The 24,466-nt window shown below is 44.4% G+C and overlaps 1 protein-coding gene across 1 annotated transcript; it reads right to left on the bottom strand.

Moving 5' to 3' along the window:
- Positions 1-21,237: 21,237 nt before the first annotated feature.
- On the bottom strand, positions 21,238-22,026 carry LOC144597076 (putative G-protein coupled receptor 139). The gene has a single exon (XM_078405991.1). The coding sequence runs from the start codon at positions 22,024-22,026 to the stop codon at positions 21,238-21,240; it is 789 nt and encodes a 262-aa protein (XP_078262117.1).
- Between the last annotated feature and the right edge of the window lie 2,440 nt (positions 22,027-24,466).

Genomic DNA, 24,466 nt, shown 5'->3' with positions numbered 1-24,466 from the left:
GGCATACCAAACTACTTTTGCCTTCTGAGGAAGGAGAGGATCGGTGTGATTTCTTGGCCTTTCTTGGTCGAGAACAAATTGTTGCTGATATTTAAAGGTAGGAACTTGAAACTCTTTACCATCTCCGCTTTTGTCGATAAATTAAATTGATCTTCTTCGTCATCATTCTCCACATCTACTCAGCAGTTTTTTTTAGAGATACAGCGTGAAAACAGGCCCTTCGGCCAATTGAGCCAGCACCGACCAGCGATCCCCGCACATTAACACTATCCTACATGCACTAGGAACAATTTACACTTATACCGAGCCAATTTACCTACATAAATGTCTGTACGTCTTTGGAGTGTAGGAGTGTCGGAGAAAACACACGCGATCACGGGGAGAAGGTACAAACTCCGTAAATACAGCAAGCGATGCAAGCGCTGTAAGGCAGCAACACTACCGCGGCGCCACTGTGCCGCCCCGTACCCAGTTCTGGAAGGTCGCTTGCAGGTTGTCCTGGGGTAAAGAGTAATAACATTTAGAAACATCCCACCTGATAATATCTCCGTTAAATATTTCCCATTGAAAGTTGCTAAACACTCATTTCTGGCCGATGAGCATGTTGCCAGAGGGGAATTGGATGGGATTTTATGACAGAAAGAAGCGGAGATTTTTAAGAAGTTGGATGGAGATATTTGAAGACTGGACATCAATGGTGAGGAGAAGGAGGTGGGAGCCATGAATCGGAAATTGTTAAAATGGTGAAGGGCAGGTGAAGTGACCTGGATGTTGGTGGGAAGGGACTGGAAAGAGACATGGTCTCGGAGTGTGGAGATAACCTCAGTGGGGCAAGAACAGGCAGAAAGAGTGGCCTACCAGGACAGTCCTGTTTGTGGAGATGGAAGCAGGAAGTGCGGGGCTGAGGCACTCTCAGGTTGGACACTGTGGAGGGGAAATCTCGTGTGATGAGATCTGTGACGGTGCGGGACCGGTGGCATTGGGGTATTTGTTGGTGAGGTCATGGTGCAGGGGAAGGTACAATGAGGTGTCTGATAGCTGCCAACAGGCCTCTGTAAGGTAGAGGTCAGTCCAGCAGACTACAGCAGCACCATCTTTTCTGCAGATTTGTGGTCGGTGTGAAGTGGGTGGAGTTCGGCCGATTGGGACAGGCTGAGGTTGGAGCATGTGAAGGGAGTGAAGAAGTCCAGGTGGATGATGTGGTGATGGCAATTGTAAATTAGAAGTTCAAGAGAGGGCGAAAGGCCCACAGGGGATGTCCATGAGGAAGAGTGAGTGAGAACTCCGTGCCAAAGACATAGGTGACGGAAGAGAATCTCAACATCATGACGGGAACCCGTTGAGGTGCGGGTGCAGGGGTACGAAGGTGATACCCCTGCTGAGGACTGTCCGGTCAACATAAGAGTGAGGGAGGTCATGGAGTTAGTGTGGTCTGGCAGAGGTTGGAGTTTGGAAAGTGCTTGGAATCAAAACAAAGAGAAGAGGCTAATGGAGAGGGTTTTCGGCAGTGAGGTGGGGAAGGAGTGTGGGGGGGGGGGGAAAGGGGATAGGGTGAAGAGACGATTGGTCATGTAATAGACCACAGGTAGACCCAAATGCAGCACACTAAACCAAGGAAGTAGTTTTAGACTGAGCTTTATTTCTACCTTCCTAGTGGTCGGTGACAGAAGACTGAGGCGTTCACCAGGGCTACGACGAGGCATGAAGGTCGGGAGCAGGCAGGGTCGGCAACGGCAAATCAGTCCAAGAGAGAATGCTGGAGAGTCTTGCATGAGGGCTAAGAACAATCTGGCAAAGAGTGTGTGTGCAGGAAGGGTTTATATGCTGGCTTGATTGGTGATCTGGAGCAGGTGAGTGAACAGGTGAGGGGAGTTGGCTTAACGTGGTGGGCGTGGCTGGCAGGTGAGTGAACAGGACAGACTGTGACAGGTAATGTGCTGGGAGGGTAGTTAGGAAATGGCAAGGCTGATGGCTGATATATTTGTTTATGTTTAAGTTTTTTATTGTCACATGGACAGAGGTCCTGTGAAAAGCTTTGTTTTTCATGCAATATATACAGATCAAATATACGATACATAGATACAGTCGGTTCAAGCTCAAATACAATAGATGAAGCAAAGGGGAAGGTACAGAGTACAGAATATAGTTCTCAGCATTGCAGCGCATTGTGTCTCATCAGTTCATTAGACAAAGTCCAATGTCCTCCATGGGGGAAAGGTGAATGGAACAGTACCCTAGTTTATGGAAGGACCTTAAACAAGCCTGATAACAGAGAGGAAAAAAAGCAGATCCTGAGACTGAAGGTGTGTGCTTTCAAGCTTCTGTACGTCCTGCCAGACGGGAGCCGAGCAAAGAGGAAATAACCGGGTGAAACAAATCAATTACTCTGTTCGAGTCAATGGTGGGATGACTGGTGCAGGAGGAGGCAATTCAGCCCTTCGAGCCAGCACCGCCATTCAATATGATCATGGCTAATCATCCAGAATCAGTACCCCATTCCTGCTTTCTCCCCATTTCCCTTGATTCCATTAGCCCTAAGAGGTATCCCAAATTTCTCTTGAATACATCCAGTGAACTTGCCTCCACTGCATTCTGTGGCAGAGAATACCACAGATTCACAGCTCTCTGGGTGAAAATGATTTTCCTCATCTCAGTCCTAAATGGCATACTCCTTATTCTTAAACTGTGATCCCTGGTTCTGGACTCCCCCAAATCAGAAATATTTTTCCTGCATTTAACAACACCGGGAACAGGTTTCCTGCACCTAGCAACACCGGGAACATATTTCCTGCATCTAACAACACTGGGAACATCTTTCCTGCATCTAGAAGTTTGTAAGAGTCACTAGATACATGCTATATTTCTTCAGTCTCTTCAGGAAGAAGAGACGTTGGTGCGGGCTAGGTGTGGGATATAACGTCAGAGGAGGGTGAAGGGCTGTGGTGAGGGGTGATTGAGTAAAATGGACTGGAAACAGCTACTTGGGGATGATTCAGGACAATTAGTGACCATAAAGATGACTTGTTTGTGTATCAGATGATGTGGGTGAAATTCCTAATTAATTGCTTTTGGTCCTCACCAAATCAGAATGATGCCAGTGTTTTAATTCAGGTGAATGAGGGTGAAATATCAGATGGGGCAAAGATTAAGGACTTAGCATCTTTAATAATCAATAGATCATCAGGCCTAGGAGTGGTGTTGGAGGACTGCTGATGATTTACTGTTGTTTAGAAATGGACGAGGGAAATAAGAAACCACATAATTATAGATGAGTTATCTCAACTTCATCGGTGGTACCGAGAAGGAAAGCATGAGGCCGCCGGAAGGGATCGAGGCAAAGGGCAAATGGAATTTAATCCAGAGATGTGCGCGATGATGTGTGTGAGGAGATGTAACAAGGTAATGGAATGGCCAGTAAGTGGAAGGATGTTGAGAGGTGGAGAACTGCAGAGCGATCAGTCTTGGAGTGTGTATCCATAGATCCTTAAAGTAAAGCAAATGCTCCTTACTCAGTTAAACAGGGGTGAATTTCTTTCGTAAAACCATTTCATTTATTATCCATGTATTCCATATTCAAAAGACAACAGAAAGCCAGACCATGCAGTGTTACTGCTTATTTTTCTCTGATGAAGACTGGGGAGATCGTGATTCAAGAGAGAGCTGGATAGAGCTCTTAAGGATAGCGGAGTCAGGGGGTATGGGGAGAAGGCAGGAACAGGGTACTGATTGAGAATGATCAGCCATGATCACATTGAAAAGCAGTGCTGGCTCGAAGGGCCGAATGGCCTCCTCCTGCACCTATTGTATATTGTCTATTGTCTTTGTGTTCTTGTGTAAAATAAGTGATTGGGAGTTGAAAGTCTGCTTTCCATCTCTCCTCTTCATCACTGGGGACAAATGCAGCAGAGTTTGAGAACCAGGTACTGACTCTCCACCACCTGTTTCAGACTGGTCCAAAAAGCCACGGTCAACACATCCATCCCCTTGCACATCAGTTTTCTGCAATTGATTCCAGCGACTTCATTTCATATGATGTCTGTGGAAATCATATCAATAGACAATAGACAACAGGTGCAGGAGGAGGCCATTCGGCCCTTCGAGCCAGCACCGCCATTCAATGTGATCATGGCTGATCATTCTCAATCAGTACCCCGTTCCTGCCTTCTCCCCATACCCCCTGACTCCGCTATCCTTAAGAGCTCTATCTAGCTCTCTCTTGAATGCATTCAGAGAATTGGCCTCCACAGCCTTCCACAGATTCACAACTCTCTGACTGAAAAAGTTTTTCCTCATCTCCATTCTAAATGGCCTACCCCTTATTCTTAAACTGTGGCCCCTTGTTCTGGCTACAACGTGACTTGGATAGGTTAGGTTAGTGGGCAAATGCATGGCAGATGCAGTATAATGTGGATAAATGTGAGGTTATCCACTTTGGTGGCAAAAACAGGAAAGCAGACTATTATCTGAATGGTGGCCGATTAGGAGAAGGGGAGATGCAACGAGACCTGGGTGTCGTGGTACACCAGTCATTGAAAGTAGGCATGCAGGTGAAGCAGGCAGTGAAGAAAGCAAATGGTATGTTGGCATTCTTAGCGAGGGGATTTGAGTATAGGAGCAGGGAGGTTCTGCTGCAGTTGTACAGAGCATTGGTGAAACCACACCTGGAGTATTACGTCAATTTTGGTCTCCTAATCTGATGAAAGACATTCTTGCCATACAGGGAGTACAGAGAAGGTTCACAAGCTTGATTCCTGGGATGGCAGGACTTTCATATGAAGAAACACTGGATCGACTCGGCTTGTATTCGCTGGAATTTAGAAGATTGAGGGGGGATCTTATAGAAACTTACAAAATTCTTAAGGGGTTGGATAGGCTAGAGGCAGGAAGATTGTTCCCGATGTTGGGGAAGTCCAGATCAAGGGGTCACAGTTTAAGGATAAGGGGGAAGTCTTTTAGGACCGAGATGAGAAAGTTTTTTTTCACACAGAGTGGTGAATCTGTGGAATTCTCTGCCACAGAAGGTAGTTGAGGCCAGTTCATTGGCTATATTTAAGAGGGAGTTAGATGTGGCCCTTGTGGCTAAAGGGATCAGGGGGTATGGAGAGAAGGAAGGCACGGGATATTGAGTTGGATGATCAGCCATGATCATATTGAATGGCGGTGCAGGCTCGAAGGGACGAATGGCCTACTCCTGCAGCTATTTTCTATGTTTCTATGATTCTATGACTCCCCCAACATTGGGAACATGTTTCCTGCCTCTAACGTGTCCAACTCATTAATAATCTTATACGTTTCAATAACATCCCCTCTCATCCTTCTAAATTCCAGTGTAAACAAGACTAGTCGCTCAAGTCTTTCAACATATGACAGTCTCGCCATTCCGGGAATTAACCTGGTAAACCTACGCTGCACGCCCTCAATAGCAAGAATATCCTTCCTCAAATTTGGAGACCAAAACTGCACACAGTACTCCAGATGCGGTCTCACTAGGGCCCTGTACAACTGCAGAAGGACCTCTTTGCTCCTATACTCAACTCGTCTTGTTATGAAGGCCAACATTCCATTGGCTTCCTTCACTGCCTGCTGAACCTGCATGCTTCCTTTCTGTGACTGATGCACTAGGACACCCAGATCTCGTTGTACGTCCCCTTTTCCTAACTTGACACCATTCAGATAATACTCTGCCTTCCTATTCTTACCACCAAAATGGATAACCTCACACTTATCCACATTAAACTGCATCTGCCAGGCATCCACCCACTCACACAACCTGTCCAAGTCACCTGCAACCTCATAGCATCTTCCTCACAGTTCACACTACCACCCAGCTTTGTATCATCTGCAAATTTGCTAATGGTACTTTTAATCCCTTCATCCAAGTCATTAATGTATATTGTAAATAGCTGCGGTACCAGCACCGAGCCTTGCTCTACCCCACTAGTTACTACCTGCCATTCTGAAAGGGACCCATTTATCCGAACTCTTTGCTTTCTATCTGTCAACAAATTTTCTATCCATGTCAGTACCCTACCTCCAATACCATGTGCTCTAATTTTGCCCACTAATCTCCTATGTGGAACCTTGTCGAAGGCTTTCTGAAAACCGAGGTACACTACATCCACCGGCTCTCCACTGTCAATTTTCCTAGTTACATCCTCAAAGAATTCCAGAAGATTAGTCAAGCATGATTTCCCCTTCGTAAATCAATGCTGACTTGGTACGATCCTGTTACTACTATCCAAATGCTCCGCAATTTTGTCTTTTGTAATTGACTCCTGCATCTTCCCCACCACTGATGTAAGTCTAACTGGTCTATAATTTCCCGTTTTCTCTCTCCCTCCTTTCTTAAAAAGTGGAACAACATTAGCTACCCTCCAATCCACAGGAACTGATCCTGAATCTATAGAACATTGGAAAATGATCACCAATACGTCCACAATTTCTAGCGCCACCTCCTTAAGTACCCTGGAATGCAGACCATCAGGCCCTGGGGATTTATCAGCCTTCAGTCCCATCAGTCTACCCAACACCATTTCCTGCCTAATGTGGATTTCCTTCAGTTCCTCCGTCACCCTAGGATCGATTGCTACTAGAACATCTGGGAGATTGCTTGTATCTTATTTAGTGAAGACAGATCCAAAGTACCGATTCAACTCGTCTGCCATTTCCTTGTTCCTCATAATAAATTCCCCTGCTTCTGTCTTCAAGGGACCCACATTTGCCTTGACTATTTTTTTCCTCTTTACATACCTAAAAAAGCTTTTACTATCCTCCCTTATATTATTAGCTAGTTTACCCTCGTACCTCATATTTTCTCCCCGTATTGCCTTTTTAGTTATCATGCCAATGGAACCGTTGATGACATCTCATAATAGCTTGTTGAATAAAATTAATTCCCCAATCTACACACAGGTAAAAGGCTTCCCTTGCTTTCTCATATATATTTTATGAATGCTGGTGAATCCTGCACCTGACTATAACGTGCATGTTCTGATTCCCATCTTCAAGCTCTTTGATCTGTTTGTTCAATCACGGGTTTGCTGGTCGGGACGGTACCAACAGTCCTGGGTTGATTTTTTCACCTCTCTCCATAACTTTTAATGAACTTCAGGGTGGCCTGAAAGGGACATTTCACGGCATTTATCACCTCCTCCCGGAACTTCCTCTGGGTGACCGCATAAATAAACGTGTTGGTGCAGGAGCTGAATAACTGAAGCATTGATCCTAGGTGGTTCAGCATAACTTCAGACAGATGTCGTGCAATATACCGACCAGTAATTCGCTGAATTGATAGAACGACCACCCGTGTCATCCATAACAGGATAAAACTGGCCGATATGGTGAAGAGTAAAATGATGGATCTTCTTCGATTCTTCATCTCTGGGTCGTCCTTCCCCTCACCGCTCCACTGCCCCCTCAGTTTCCTGCGGACTGCACTGGCAATCAGGATGTGCCTGACAGTGACAGCATTGAGCAGCAGGATCAGCACGATGGGGACGAGTGGAGTTAAAATGCGGTGCCCCCAGTCAAAGGCTACCCACACCGGCGAAGTTATGAAATTAGATGATGCCATGCAGAAACGTGACCGGTACGTGAAGTACCAGGGGATGTTGGTGAACACATTCAGCACACTCACCACTGCAATAACGATGGCTGCACCTTTCTCAGTGCAGTATCTTGTCTTCAGCTTCTGGAAGCAAATGGCCACCATACGGTCGAAGGTGAAGGCAACAGTGAGCCAGACGGTATAAGCCACGGACATGTAACCCACGGTATATACGATCTTGCACCCGGGAGGGATATATATGTGAATTATATTGATGAGAATGACTTGAATTATAACGACAAGTAGATCCGCTACTGCCATTGCCACAAGATACCAGGTGACACCTTTGGAGAGTCCACACCGTCCGCGTGATAGTGTTACAATTGCGACCACGTTAGCTGTGAAGTTGAAAAAAAGCAGATAACAACAAAATTGACAATTGAAGATGAGCAAATGGAGTCATTGTTAAGTATTACAGGTTTACTAATTTCAAAACTCTCAACAATTTTGCCACAATTCCCACTTGTCCCTCACCAACACATCAGTCTTCACCTCTTCACTTCTTGACGTTTCTGAGTTCATTTCTCGGGATGGAACAGTGACCGAAATCCATTCTAGAAATCTGTGTTATCGACAGTTCAGGGGCAGCTGGACTTGATGGGTTAGTTTCAACTGTGGCCACATTTGATGAGAACATCTTTGGATGTCAAGAGCTTGTTTACACAGTTTAGCCAAATAGAAAGGCATTGAATGGATCATATTACAGTGAAGATAATGATATTGAATAATTTAATGTCAAGAGTCACAGTCATACAGAACAGAAACAGGCCCTTCAGCCCAACTTGTCCAAGCCGACCAGGATGCCCCACCTACATTCATTCCACCTACCTGCATTTGAACCATATCTCACTCAACCTTTCCAATCCATGTAGTTGTTCAAATATATTGTCATAGTACTTGCCTCAACCACATTCCTCTGGCAGCTCTTTCCATTTACCCTCCAAGCACAGTGTGAAATAGTCACCTCTCGGATTCCTATCGAAATGTTCCTTCTCACATTAAAACCTTTTAACTCTGGTTCTTGATTCCCCTACTCTGGGTAGCATTTATCAGCGGTGGACTTGCTGCCTTACAGCGAATGCAGCACCGGAGACTCAGGTTCGATCCTGACTACGGGCGCCGTCTGTACGGAGTTTGTACGTTCTCCCCGTGACCTGCGTGGGGTTTCTCCGAGATCTTCGGTTTCCTCCCACATTCCAAAGACGTACAGGTATGTAGGATAATTGGCTGGGCAAATGTAAAAATTGTCCCTAGTGTGTGTAGGATAGTGTTAATGTGCGGGGATCGCTCGGCGGCGCGGACCCGATGGTCCGAAGGGCCTGTTTCCGCGCTGTATCTCTAAATCTAAAAAAAAGATCTACCAGTTCTCCTCATGATTTTGTTCGACTCTGTAAAAACATCCTTCAGCCTCCTGCACTCTAATGAGTTAATGAAGTCCTCGCCTGCCCCACCTCTCCACATAGCTCTGGCCCTCAAGTTCTCACAACTCTTCTGTGCGCTTTTTCCAGCTTGATGACATAATTTCTAAAGTAGGGTGACCAGATATAAATATAATACCCCAAATGCAGCCTCCACAATATCTTGTACAAATGTGACATAATATCAAAACTTCTATACTCATTACCTTTCGCTAGGACTTCACTCTTTGGAACGCAAGAGACTGAACAAAATCATTAGGGGAATAGATAGGGTGCATGATGTATTCACCCTTTCAGTAGGGGGACCAAGAAACAGAAGACTAAGGTTTAATATGAGGAGAAAGTTTTATTAGGAACCTGAAAATTAACTTTTTCACACAGCGTTGAAGACTAATGTAACAAAAGCCATCTTGACCACAGATTCTTCCTGTCATGCCACTTTCATGGACTAATCTACCTGACTCCAACATCCCTATGTTGCACAACTCTCCCCCTGGCTCTTCTATTCACATTCAGACCATATCCCTCTGAATATCCCTTCCATGTACCTGTCCAATTATCTTCTTAAATATTGTTATAATACCTGGCTGAACAACATCCTCTGGTAGCTTGCTGTATATACCCACCAATCTATGTGTAAATAAGTTATGTTTAGGTGTAAAAATGTAACACCTTACACTTATCTACATTAAACTCCATCAATTATTCCACAGCCCACTTGCCCAGCTATCAAGGTCTTGCTAAGATTTTTTATAACCATCATGCTGTCTACAATATCACACTCTTTAGTGTCATCTACAAATTTATTAATCATGCCTCGCATATTCTCATCAAAATCATTTTTATAAACCACAAACAGTAATAGACCCCGCACTGATCTCTGATGCACACCGCTTGTCACAGGCCTCTAGTCCAAAAACACACTTCCACCATCTCACTGTGCTTCCTTCTTTAAAGCCAAGTCTGATCCAGTAATCTAGCTTTCCATGGAATGCAATCTAATCTTCCAGAAAAGCTTTCATTTGGAACCTTATCAAATGTCTTGCTGAAGTCCAGGAAGACAATGTCTACGGCTTTGCCCTTGTTAACCTTTTTGGTTAATTCTTCATAAAATTAAATCAGATTTGTGAGATGCAATTCCCATGTACCAACCATGCTGAGTGTCCACAGAAAGACCCTATTCATTCAAGTGCACATATATTTTATCCCCAAGAATCCTCACCATTATTGTTCGGCTCTGTGATCTATAGTACCCAGGTTTTTCCTCGCACCACTTCTTAAATAAAGGCACAACAATAACCATCCCCCATTTGGCACCTGCTCTGTGTCTAATAATGATTCATTTATTTCATCCAGATCTCCTGTAATTTCTTCTCCATCTTCCCAACATGTCCTTGGATATATCTCATCAGGACTGGGAGATTTATCTAACTTCATAGGCATTAATATGTTCAGTACCTTCTTCACCGTGATAAGAACTGCAATTCAGACATCTTCATTAACTGGCGCAACCTACAAATCTTCAGATCTTTCACAACGTTAAAAACACTGGGGAAAAATTTCCGTATCACACATTGTATTTTCGTATACATTATCTATCTATTTACATATAATACATAACATTCTCTGGGTACATTGTAAATAACCAGCAGCACCTGGACATCAATAAATACGTCATTAGTTTGGATCCAACGACCGGTCAGTACAAACCCAACAGTGAGGGATGAAGGAGGCTGACCCAATCAGACTGAAGCCTGGCAGATGTGGCGGAGAGGCAGCAAGTAAATCAGGGAAGGAGAGAGGAATATCAGTGGTCAGTCAGAGCTGAATAACAATCAGAAATAATCATAGCTGAAAAAATCCAACACCAAGTTCCATATCAGATCTGCCAAGGTGGCACTGGTCATAATGACTTACACAGAACTCCAACGACAGCAAGGGTGCGGTAGTAGTAAGGTCTAAACTCCATTAGAAAATTGAATAGATGATCGAGTCGCATGTTTTCCAACAAATCACGAAGTCCTTCAACAGGGAAGTGTTGTAGCTGACACTACGTCCACTCACTCATTAAAGGTCTTTATTTATACGGGCAGGTGGCATCCACATGGGCCATAGGGTGACGTGATCATTGTTAGTTACCGGGCTCAGAATAAACGCAGTACCGAAATAGCACCCTCTGAAACATCAATTAGCAAATGAACAACAGGCTCTGGCGCAATACACTTGATGTACAAACAGTGGGATGGAAACTCAAGGTCAATAAACTGGAAACACAAAGAAAAGTGTTCACCATATTCTACCTGCTGTGGGTTTGTAACAGTGTCCACTCACACCTTCTTCCCTCTCCCATCCCCGTAGCTTTCCCGCTTAACACGTCTTCAGTGGGTAGTCTTCCCTAATCCCATACACTCTCACATGGAACAATCTCGCAGCCTCTTCATTCCAGCTTTAGTGTAACATAGTTTATTTATTTATTGTCACGTGTACCGAGGTACAATGAAAAGCTTTTGTTGTTACTAACCAGCCAGCGGAAAGACAAGACATGATTACAATCGACGCATTTATAGTATATAGATACATGATAAAGGAAATAACGTGATTAACATTTATTGCAAGATAAAGCCACTAAAGTCCAATCGAAGATATTCCAAGGGTCTCCAATGATGTAGATAGTAATTCAGTATTGCTCTCTAGTTGTGGCAGGGTGGTTCAGTTGGCTGATAACAGCTGGGAAGAACCTGTCCTTGAAACTAGAGGTGAGCGTTTTCACACCTATACCTTTTGCCCGAAGGGAGAGGGAAGAAGAGGGAGTGACCAAGTTGTAACTCATCATTGATCATGCTGCTAGCCTTGCCGAGGCAGCGTGAGGTATAAATTAAGTCAATGGAAGGGTGGTTGGTTTGAGTGATGGTCTGGGCTGTGTCCACAATTATCTGCAATTCCTTGAAGTCATTGATGGACCTGTTTCAAAACCATGCTGTGATGCTTTCTACAGCATATCTACGTTGAATAGAAGTTGGTGAGAGTTGTTGGGGAAAAGATTTTATAGGAATCTAAGGGGTAACGTTTTCACACGAAGGGTGTTGGGTGTATGGAACAAACTGCTAGAGGAGGTAGTTGAGACAGAACGAGTGCAACATTTAAGAAGCAATAGAGAGGTACATGGATAGGACAGGTTTAGAGGGATATAGGTCATACGATGACGTTGGACCGATGTAGATGGGGCACGCTGGTCGGTGTCGGCAAGTTGGGCTGAAGGGCCTGTATCCATGATGTTTGACTCTATGATTCTCTATGACTCTGTTCCATCTGAAAATATCTCCAGTTAATATTTCCCTTTGAATTTTGCTTCATTCCACAAGGAGATTCTACAGTTCCTCTTCTGATGTGAGTGTTGGAAATGAAGCAAGGATGGACAGGAATGAGGTGGGAATGGAGAGAGGAGGGAGGTGTAAGAAGGAGCTAGTGAGTAAATAATGAGGGGTGTGAGGGGGCACTGGAGAGTGGAGGGTAGGGAGTGAGGAAGGAATGGAGTGAGGATGGAATTATGTGAGGAGGAATGGAGGGAATAAAGGGAGTGAGACAAGAATGAAGTGAGATGGGAAGGACGTGAGGATCTTGCTGAGTGGGGGTTTCACAAGTTAAATGTAGAGCTGTTGACTCTTTATAGAATGAAGGGAGTGAGTGGTTCAGTGAATGATGGTTTGACCAGGTCATTATCCTCACGTAACGGTGAAACTCCTCCATCCCAACAACCCTCCCAGCACTCTGTGTTCTCCAGTTCACGCTCCACTCTACTGTGTACAGATGTGCCCTCTGGAATGTTGACCATAAGTCCTGGAATTCCCTTTCTCAGACCCAGCACCCTGTGTCTCTGAACCTGTGGTTGCTGTCAGTTAATAATGTTTATTACAGAGTCAATGTTAGGGGTGGTGATAACTGTGCAGCCTTGAAGAAAGATGCTGAAAATTTCAGAATAGGTGGATAATGTGGTGAAGAAGGCATATGGGGTGCTTGTCTTCATCAGGAGTGGCGTTAGCGATAATAAATGGGCAATCATGACAGCTAAAATTTGGAATTAGGAATGTGCTCCATGAGGAAGTGGAGGACACAAGTCTTCTCACAGCATTTAGGAAGGATCCGGACAAGCACTTGAATCCCGATGTCGGAGAACTCAACGGACACATGTAGATAAATGGTACTAGAGTAGATAAATGGTTGATGTGAGTAGGTAGACTACAGGGCCTGTTCTAATGCTGTGACTCTATGAGGACCAGGCATGTCCGGTGACACTAGTGTGCATGATAACAGTGGCAGCAGTTTGGGGTTGGGTGCTGCCTGTAGTAAGTACTACAGTGTGCACACTGGTTGCCAATGATCCAGGTGCTCCTGACATTATCAGAATGTGTCAGAGAGCTAAGTGAGAAATAGATTTACAATATATAAAGATGATTTACGAAGATGTTGCCAGTACCCAAAAGACAAAACTTTAGGTAAATGTTGGTAAGGCAAGGACTTTATTCCATGGAATGCTGGAGGTTGACGGATGATCTTACAAAGGTGCGGGGGATCGCTAGGGTATCTTGTGCATTCAGGCCAAGATGGGCTGAAGGGCCTGTTTCTGTGTTCATGACTTTATGACTCCATGACATCATCAGAAGATTTTCTATGACATCCTCAGAAGATAGTGGAGGCCAATTCTCTGGATGCTTTCAAGAGAGAGAGCTTGATAGTGCTCTTAAAGATAGAGGAGTCAGGGGGTATGGGGAGAAGGCAGGAACGGGGTTCTGATTGAAAAAGAAAAAGGTTCTCAATTTTGCAATGGAACCTCCGGACTGAACCAGCACAGGGTGTGTGTGTGTCCACAATTGATTGCCAGTGTAGTCTCCTTACATTGGAAAGGATATACATGCCACAGCATGGGCTCAGCATAGGTTCACTCGACTGATTCCTGTGATGGTGGAACTGAATCTGAGAAGGGGCATGGATGTCCAGGCCTGTCTACATTTGACATTGGAAGTATGAACAAAAATTGTATTGACTCCCACAGTTTGAGAGGCTGGGATGACACATTTGGTAATATGCGGCAGAAATATTTCTTTATTCAGTGGATAATGAATGAGTGAAATTCTCTCTCACACCAAGCAATGAAGGACAAGGTTAAGAATGAATGACAGAATAAAGGGGAAATGGCTCTAGATTCCTAAGGGGTTAAAATAATAGCATTAAAGATAAATCATCCTCCAGCTCTTGCTTCATGCAGACAGGAGCTGCTTTACGCATCCAGGAGTTGTGAATGGAACTGTTCATTGTGCAATCATCGGTGGACTTCCCACTTTGGGCCTTATGATGGGAGGAAGGTGACTGATGAAGATGTTGGAGATAGTTGGGTCCCAGACGGTGAGTAAATACTGTTTGTTAGCACTGTGGAGTGATAGATAGTGTGAGTTTGGAGTTCCCAGAATTACATTCAATGATGATGAAGGGAAGTGGGGGATGAGAGAAGGGAGTGTGGTGAGAATCTATTAACATGGAAATGATCTGTGAAGAAATGAATTGCTTGTTTTCATCAGCAGTGGTACAGATAGAAATATCTGAGATACCATGAACCAACATTAGAAAACATTGTTCGGCCACAACTGGCGTATTATGTGCATTTCTGATGGCTACACTGGAGCAAAGTTATGAGTGCATTGGAGAGTGTACAGCAGAGATTCACAAGTATGTTGCTTCGATCTATATACAGTTATAGAGATAGATTAGATGAGTTGGGTTTATTTACCTTGGTGCAGAGGGGTGACCTGATGGAGGTATATGATGGGAATAAGTTGAAAATTGCTGAAAATTGCCTGTTTTCTTACTGCAGTCTGGTAATTCATCTGTAATAACAAAAGCAGGTTTTGAGGATTCTGTTCAATGATGGTGAGAGAGCTCCTCATGGTTACGACAAAGTTAGGTTTAGTGAAATATCATGAAATACAGTGAAAATTTTCCTAAATAATTCAATAAATCCCAAGTCTCATGTCCTTCTGCTCATCGGGTCTTCACTGATATGAGCAGTGGCTGGTAGCAACAAGGCTCAAGGCCTTCTACCTTTGGGGACTCCGGCTTGTGATAGCCAGTCTGAAGAACTCAAGGATCCCCGCACCGTTCCGATCCCGGTCCAAGGTGAAGTCCAGTGACCTCACTCATGTGAGTGAGCTCCACCAAGAACTTCTGCAAAGTATTTCAAGCGCCCGCTTTTATGCCGACCATTGTTTGTTATTGCTGATGAGATGACACTAATTGTTCAGCATCACTAGCATGTGCAGTAGGTGGAAGGATGTTGAGAGGTGGTGAACAGCAGAGCGATCTTGAAGTGTGTGGCAACAGATATTTAAAGGTATCAGCAAAGGCTAAAAAGGAGTGAAGGTCTTTCCCAAAAGCTTTCATTTATTATCCATCCAGTTCTTATTGCCATGACAAAATAAAACATAGGTATTTGGCATCACAGGTTGCAACCTGATAGATAACATTGGCACTGGATCCACCAGTTAATCCAGCTCTGGGACATGCTGTGCTGAGGGGCAGGATGCACTTCACATCTGGCTCCTCACCATTTGCCTTTTGTTGAACCGGTTTCTGTTTATTTGTTTTTAATTTAACATTTTATTTCACTTTTTTTTCCTTTCATGATCTATGTCAATTTCTACTATCTATGATTATCAGAGACATTTAATAACAGTGAATGTGCGTCAGAGAACACTGTGGTGTCAATGACCACCAGACCTGTCTGCGTGAAGGGGTGGGGACATTAGGCTCCACCTCCTGAGTCCTAGTTAATGCTGGAGGCCTGCTCTGCCACAGTGAAGGGCTCAGTCCACAGGCCTCCAGTACAATGGGTCTTCGGGTGCCACAGCAGGTATGTGTGGCCATTGGGATAAGTACAGCAGCTGAGTACTGCCAGGGGTTGGGTTATTAACAGATCCAGCCCAGTGTGTGTGGAATTGTGTAAAAGGGAGATGACCTCTGACAAACCACGAACTCCCAATGTACCCTGCTGTCTACTTACAGTGTCATTGGTTTCAATATCACGTTTCACAGAAAGGAAGATTGGGAATTAGCAGAACTAAAGGGAAATTGCCGCGGGAACATTACAATTACTTTGCGTTCCCGTTTGGAGAAGTAAAGCGGAGTGAAGTTAATTCCTTAAATGATGAAAGGTGAAATGTAATAAAGTAGTGTGAAGTGCTGGAGAAGTTTGTGAAGCTGAGGGCAGAGGTCCTCGGAACTGGCAGGAAATGTCCAAGGATCCTAAGGGTAATAGATGATGAGAGAAAGCAAAGGCTGCAGAACTTAATTGAATTGAAGAGGAGAACTGGTGGGGGTCAGAATGGAAAGACAGAAGCTCTGGCAGAGCAAACACCTGCAGTATACGACCAGAGTGTGTGAGAGGATAATGTGCTCGAACCTCTGGACTAGGACTTGAACCCACAACCACAGCTCAACACAGATGGCTACAAATAACCACTTAACATGTTCATTTTGGACTGAAATGCTTTCAGACTGAGCGTGTATCTCAAACATTATTTACTTTAATCCATACATTTCATATCCCACATTATAAATTTTCAGTGAAAAACCAGATCATGTTGATTAATTACTTGTGGTTCATTGCTTCAATTAACACATGATATTGGGGAGATTTGTGGGCTTGTGTGAAGTCATTGATGGGGAGGTGTACGTTTTCTTTTCCATCTCTTCCAGTCGTCATGGGGGTAAAGCAGTAGAGTTGGAGAACCTGGCACCAACTTTCCACCAGCTGTTTCACACTGGTCCACAAAGCCACGTTCAACCCTCCATCCCCTTGCGCAACCTATTTCCACCAATTGATTCAAACGCCTTAATTTCTGTCTGTGTAATTCATGTCAATGGAGCCGTTTACTACATTATTGACGGCATCTTATTAAAGCTTGTTTAATAAAAGCAATTCTCCAATCAAAGCACAGGTAAAAAGCTTTCTTTATTTTCTCAAATATATTTAATAAATCCTGGTAAATCCTGCACCTGATTACAATGTGCATAAATGCGGATTCTCAATTTCAAACCTCTTTGTGTTGTTTCTTCAAACAGTGATTTACTGGTTGGGAACAATAACATTACCACAGTCCTGGGTTGAATATTCCAGCTCTGACCCTTAGATTCAGTGAAATTCAGGATGGCCTTAAAGGGACATTGTTCACGGTAATAATGTCGGGAAAGAGTCTACATTCTTGAAACAGGACGCTATAGCCTGTGAGGAGATGCGGGGAAAGCTGGCTTCTTCGAAGGACTGGACAACATCCACAACTCTCTGAAATTGCATGTGATCTTGAGCAGAGGAGTTGGCAAACCAAGTGGTGACATGATGCTTTCTACGGCACATCTGCAGACAAAGGTAAGTGTTGCTGGAGACAAACCAAACTTGCTTTGTCTTCTGAGGGAGAGGGTCGGTGTGCTTACTTGGCCGTAGCTTCAATATGGTTGGTCTAGAACAAATTGTTTCTGATTTTTAAGGCTGGGAACCTGAAGCTATTTACCATCTCATCTTTTGGTGATGAATTAAATTATCTTCTCCGTCATCAATCTCCACATCCGCTCAGCAGTTCTGGGAGATCGCTGCAGTTTACCTGGGCGTGAAGAGTAATAATATTATAAACATCCCTCCTGATAAATATTTTCCATTGAAAGTTGCTAAACACTCATTTCTGTCCGACGTGCTGCTGCCGGAGGGGAATTGGTTGGGATTTTGTGACAGAAAGAAGTGGAGAGGTTTAAGACGGTTTGAAGGAGAATGGAGATATTTCAAGACTGGACGTCAATGGTGAAGATAAGGAGGTGGGGTACAGGAATAAGAAATCGTTAAAATGGTGTAGGGAAGGTTGAGGTGTCCTGATGTTGGTGGGAAGGGACTGGACAGGGACAGGGATCAGAAATGAGGAGATACGTTCAGTGGGGCAAGAACAGGCAGAAACTGTGGCCACGAGGACGGTCCTGTTTGTGGAGATAGAAGCAGCAAATGCGGGGCTGAGGCACTCTCAGGTTGGACACTGGAGGGGAATCTCCTTGTGTGATGAGATCTGTGACGGTGCGGGACCGGTGGCATGGTGTTTGTTAGTGAGGTCATGTAGCAGGGGATGGTACAAGGAGGTGTCTGAGAGCTGCCCGAGAGCTGCCAACTGGCATCTGCAAGGTAGAGGCAAGTCCACCAGATGACGACGGCACCACCTTGTCTGCAAATTTGTGGTCGGTCTGAAGTGAGTGGCGGTGCTGCCCGTTGGGACAGGCTGAGTGAGGTTGGAGTGTGTGAGGGGAGTGAAGAAGTCCAGGCGGTTGGTGTGACGATGGAAATTGAAATTGAGAAGGTCAAGAGAGGGTGAAAGGCCCACAGGGGATGTCCATGAGGAAGGGTCAGTGTGAAATCTGTGCCAAAGACATCGGTGACGGAAGAAGATCTCAACATCATGACGGGCCTCAACATCATGATGGGAACCCGTTGAGGTGCGGGTGCAGGGGAACGAAGGTGATACCTCTGCTGAGGACTGTCCGCTCAACATGAGACAGGGGGAGGTCATGGAAATAATGTGGTCCAGCAGAGGTTGGAAGTTGGAAAATCATGGAATAAAAAGAAAGAGAAGAGTCTAATGAAGGGGGTTTTCGGCGGTGAGCTGCGGAGGGGTGGGGGGGGGGGGGGGGGGGTGTCCTGATGTTGGTGGGAAGGGACTGGAGATGTCCTGGGAGGGTAGTTAGGAAATGGCAAGGCTGATATATTTGTTTATGTTTAAGTTTTTTATTGTCATATGCTGTGAAAAGCTTTGTTTCTCATACTATCTCATACAGAATATAGTTCTCAGCATTGCAGCGCATTGTCGCTCATCAGTTCCTTGGACAATGTCCAATGTCCTCAATGGGGTAGAGGTGAATTGAACAGTACCCTAGTTTATGGAAGGACCGTTTACAAGCCTGATAACAGAGAGGAAAAAGCAGATCCTGAGACTGGAGGTTTGTGCTTTCAAGCTTCTGTACACCCTGCCAGACGGGAGCCGAGAGAAGAGGAAATAACCGGGTGAAACAAATCCATGACTCTGTTTGAGTCAACGGTGGGATGACTGGCCTGTGTGATGGGCTGCTTTTACATATGGGCAGCACTGTAACGCAGCGGTAGACTTGCTACCTTACAGCGCCAGAGACCTGGGTTTGATCCTAACTATGTGTACTTGTGTGTCTGGAGTTTGCATGTTCTCCACATGACCTGCGTGGGCTTTCTCCGAAATCTTCGGTTTCCTCTCACACTCCAAAGACGTGCAGGTTTGTTGGTTAATTAGCTTGGTACAAATGTGCGGTCTCATTGGGCCGAGGGGCCTGTTTCCGCGATGTATCTCTAAACCAACCTAAACTCGAATTCTCTGCAATTTCTGGGCTACATCTACAATTCGCTGCAATTTCTCGCGGTCTTGGGCAGAACTATTCCCAAACCAAGCAGTGATGTAACCCAACAGTGTGCAACTGTAGAAACGTAGAAAAGCATACAAAGTAGGTGCAGGAGGAGACAATTCGGCCCTTGGAGCCAGCACCGCCATTCAATATGATCATGGCTGATCATCCAGAATCAGTACCCCGTTCCTGTTTTCTCCCCATTACCCTTGATTCCGTTACTCAAAGAGCTATCCCAACTTTCTCTTGAATACATCTAATGAATTGGCCTCTGCGTTCTGTGGCAGAGAATACCACAGATTCACAACTCTCTGGGTGAAAATGATTTTCCTCATCTCAGTCCTAAATGGCATACGCCTTATTCTTAAACTGTGATTCCTGGTTCTGGACTCCCGCCAAATCAGGAACCTTTTTTTTCCTGAATCTAAGAACACCGGAATCATTTTTCCTGCATCTAAAATTTTGTAATAGTCACTAGAGACATGCTATATTTCTTCAGTCTCTTCGGAAAGAAGAGGCGTTGGTGTGGGCTAGGTGTGGGATATAATGTCAGAGGAGGATGAAGGGCTGTGGTGAGGGGTGATTGAGTAAAATGGACGGGAAACAGCTACTTGGGGATGATTCAGGCAATTAGTGACCATAAAGATGAGTTGTTTGTGTACACGAAGATCTGGGTGAGATTCCTAATGAATTAATTTTGGTCCTCACCAAATCAGGGTGATGCCAGTGTTTTAATTCAGGTGAATAATGGTGAGATATCAGATGGGACAAACATTAAGGATATAGCAACTTTAAAAATAAATAAATCATCTGGCCCAGGAGTGGTGTTGTACGACTAGAGGACTGCTGATGATTTACTGTTGTTAAAAATGGAAGAGGGAAGTAAGAAACCACATGATTACAGATGAGTTATCTCAAATTCATCGGTGACACGGAGGAGGAAAGCATGAGGCCGCAGGGAGGGATCGATAGCGAGGCAAAGGGCAAATGGAATTTAATCCGGAGATGTGCGAGGTGACGTGTGTGAGGAGATGTTACAATGTAATGGGATGTCCAGTCAGTGGAAGGATGTTGAGAGGTGGAGAACTGCAGAGCGATGTTGGAGTGTTTGTCCGCTGATCTTTGAAGGTAACAGGAAAGGCTATAAAGGTGGTTAAAATGGAGCAATGTTTTTCTCCAAAACCTTTTATGTATTATCCATCCATTCCATTTTCAATTAACAATGAAAAGCCGGACCAAGCAGTGTAATTGCTCATTTTTCTCTGTTCTGGTTAAGACTGGTGAGATCGTGCCTTTGTGTTCTTGTGTAAAGTAAGTGATGGGGAGGTGAAAGTCTGCTTTCCATCTCTCCCCGTCGTCACTGGGGACAAAAGGCAGCAGAGTTGGAGAACCTGGTACCCACTCTCCACCAGCTGTTTCAGACTGGTCCACAAAGCCACGATCAACACATCCATCCACTTGCACAACAGTTTTCTGCAATTGATTCCAGCGACTTCATTTCATATGATGTCTGTGGAAATCATATCAATGGAACCATTGATGACATCTCAGAACAGCTTGTTGAATAAAATCAATTCCCCAATCTACACCCAGGTAAAAGGCTTCCCTTGCTTTCTCATATATATTTTAATGAACGCTGGTGAATCCTGCACCTAACTATAACGTGCATGTTCTGATTCCCATCTTCAAAGCTCTTTGATCTGTTTGTTCAATCATGGGTTTGCTGGTCGGGACGGTACAAACAGTCCTGGGTTGAATTTTTCACCTCTCTCCATAACTTTTAATGAACTTCAGGGTGGCCTGAAAGGGACATTTCACGGCATTTATCACCTCTTCCCGGAACTTCCTCTGGGTGACCGCATAAATAAACGTGTTGGTGCAGGAGCTGAATAACTGAAGCATTGTTCCTAGGTGGTCCAGCATAACATCAGACACATACTGTGCCATGTACGATCCAGTGATTCGCTGAATTGATAGAATGACCACCCGAGTCATCCATAACAGGATAAAACTGGCTGATATTGTGAAGAGCAAAATGATGGATCTTCTTCGATTCTTCATCTCTGGGTCGCACTTCCCCTCCCCGCTCCTCTGCCCCCTCAGTTTCCTGCGGACTACACTGGCCATCAGGATGTGCCTGACAGTGACAGCATTGAGCAGGAGGATCAGCACAAAGGGGACGAGTGGAGTTAAAATGCGGTGCCCCCAGTCAAAGGCTGCCCACACTGGCGAATTCAAGAAATCAAATGATGCCATGCAGAAACGTGACCGGTATGTGAAGTACCAGGGGATGTTGGTGAACACACTCAGCACACTCACCACTGCAATAACCATGGCTGCACCTTTCTCAGTGCAGTATCTTCTCTTCAGCTTCTGGAAGCAAATGGCCGCCATACGGTCGAAGGTGAAGGCAACAGTGAGCCAGACGGTGTAAGATACGGACATGTAACCCACGGTATATACGATCTTGCACCCGGGAGGGATATATATGTGAATTATGTTGATGAGAATGACCTGAAATACGACGACAAATAGATCGGCTAGTGCCATTGCCACAAGATACCAGGTGACACCTTTCGAGAGTCCACACCGTCCGCGTGATAGTGTTACAATTGCGATCACATTAGCTGTGAAGTTGGGAAAAAAAGCAGACAACAACAAAATTGACAAGTGAAGGCGAACAAATGGAGTCATTGTTGAGTATTACACAATTTCTGAATTTCAAAACTTTCACCAAGTTTGCCACAATTCCCACTTGTTCCTCACCAACATGGTCAATCTCCAGCTCTTCACTTCTTGACCTTTCTAAGTTCATTTCTCGGTCCAGAACAGTGACTGAAATCCATTATAGAAATCTGTGTTTTCGAGAGGTAAGGGGCATTGACTTGATGGGTTAGTTTCAACTGTGGCCACATTTGATGAGAACCTCTTTGGATGTCAAGAGCTTGTTTACACAGTTTAGCAACATTGAAAGGCATTGAATGAATCATATTACAGTGCAGGTAATGATATTGAATAATTTATGTCTAGAGTCACAGTCATACAGAACAGAAACAAGTCCCTTCAGCCCAACTTGTCCGAGCCGACCAGGATGCCCCATCTAAATTCATTCCACGTTCCTGCATTTGAACTATATCACACTCAACCTTTCCCATCCATATAGCGTTCCAAATATACTTACATGTTGTCATCGTACTTGCCTCAACCACATTCCTCTGGCAGCTCGTTCCATATACCCGCCAAACACAGTGTGAAATAGTTACCTCTCAGATTCCGATCAAAATGTTCCCGCTCACATTAAATCTTTGAACTCTCATTTTTGATTCCCCTACTCTGGGTCGGATTTATTGAATCAGTTCTCCTCATGATTTTGTTCAACTCTGTATGATCTTCCTTTAGCCTCCTGCTCTTCAAAGTATGAGGTCCTCACCTGCCCAACCTCTCCACATAGCTCAGGCCCTCAAGTTCTCATAACTCTTCCCTGTGCTTTTTCCAGCTTGATGACACAGTTTCTTAAGTAGGGTGACCAAAACAAAACACAATACTCCAAATGCGGCCTCACCAACATCTTGTGCAAATGTAACATAATATCACAACTTCTATACTCAATATCTTTCACCAGAACTTCATTCTTTGGAGTGCGGGAGACTGGAGGAAGAGCTTAGATAGCTGTCCAAACTCCTGAGGGGAATAGATAGGGTGCATGATGTATTCACCCATTCAGTAGTGGGATCAAGAAACAGAAGACTAAGGTTTAATATGAGGAGAGAGTTTTAATAGGAACCTGAAAATTAACTTTTTCACACAGAAATGAAGGCTAATGTAACAAAAGCCTTCTTGACCACCGAATCGTCCTGTGATGCCCGGTACGGTAGCGCAGCGGTAGAGTTGCTGCTTTACAGCGAATGCAGCTCCGGAGACTCAGGTTCGATCCTGACTACGGGTGCTGCACTGTAAGGAGTTTGTACGTTCTCCCCGTGACCTGCGTGGGTTTTCTCCGAGATCTTCGGTTTCCTCCCACACTCCAAAGACGTACAGGTATGTAGGTTAATTGGCTGGGTAAATGTAAAAATTGTCCCTAGTGGGTATAGGATAGTGTTAATGTACGGGGATCACTGGGCGGCACGGACTTGGAGGGCCGAAAAGGCCTGTTTCCGGCTGTAGATATGATGATATGATATGCCACTTTCATGGACCTTTGTACCTGACTCCAACATCTCTATGTTCCACAACTTTCCCCAGGCTTTTCTATTTACATTTAGACCATATCCCTCTGAAACTTTCCTTCCATGTACCTGTCCAATTATCTTCATAAATATTTTTATAACCATCATGCTATCTACGATATTGTCATCTACAAATTTATTAATCATGCCTTGCGCCTTCTCATCAAAATCATTTTTATAAACCACAAACAGTAATAGACCCCGCACTGATCTCTGAGGCACACCGCTTGTCACAGGCCTGTAGTTCCACAAACAATCTTCCTCCATCTCCCTGTGCTTCCTTCTTTAAAGCCAAGTCTGATCCAGTAAGCTAGCTTTCCCTGGAATGCAATCTAATCTTCCAGAAAAGCCTTCATTTGGAACCTTATCAAATGTCTTGCTGAAGTCCATAAAGACAACATCTACGGCTTTGCCCTTGTTAACATTTTTGGATAATTCTTCATAAAATTCAATCAGATTTGTGAGACGAAATTCCCATGTACCAACCATGCTGAGTGTCCACAAAAAGACCCTATTCATTGAAGTGCACGTATATTTTATCCCTAAGAATCTTCACCATTAATGTTTGGCTCATTGGTCTATAGTACCCAGGTTTTTCCTTGCACCACTTCTTAATTAGAGGCACAACAATAACCATCCTCCATTTGACACCTCCTCTGTGTCTAATAATGATTCATTTATTTCATTCAGATCTCCTGTAATTTCTTCTCCAGCTTCCCACCATGTCCTTGGATATATCTGATCAGGACTGGGAGATTTATCTA

This window comes from Rhinoraja longicauda, chromosome 9, assembly GCF_053455715.1.
Source record: "Rhinoraja longicauda isolate Sanriku21f chromosome 9, sRhiLon1.1, whole genome shotgun sequence".
Classification (NCBI taxonomy): Eukaryota; Metazoa; Chordata; class Chondrichthyes; order Rajiformes; family Arhynchobatidae; genus Rhinoraja; species Rhinoraja longicauda.
Note: the sequence above shows the minus strand (reverse complement) of the source record. Positions and strands in the feature narration are given on the sequence as shown.

Bases quoted from the DNA above. Each gene is read 5' to 3' on its own strand.
- LOC144597076 (XM_078405991.1), bottom strand. From the start codon at position 22,026: ATGGCACTAGCCGATCTATTTGTCGTCGTATTTCAGGTCATTCTCATC.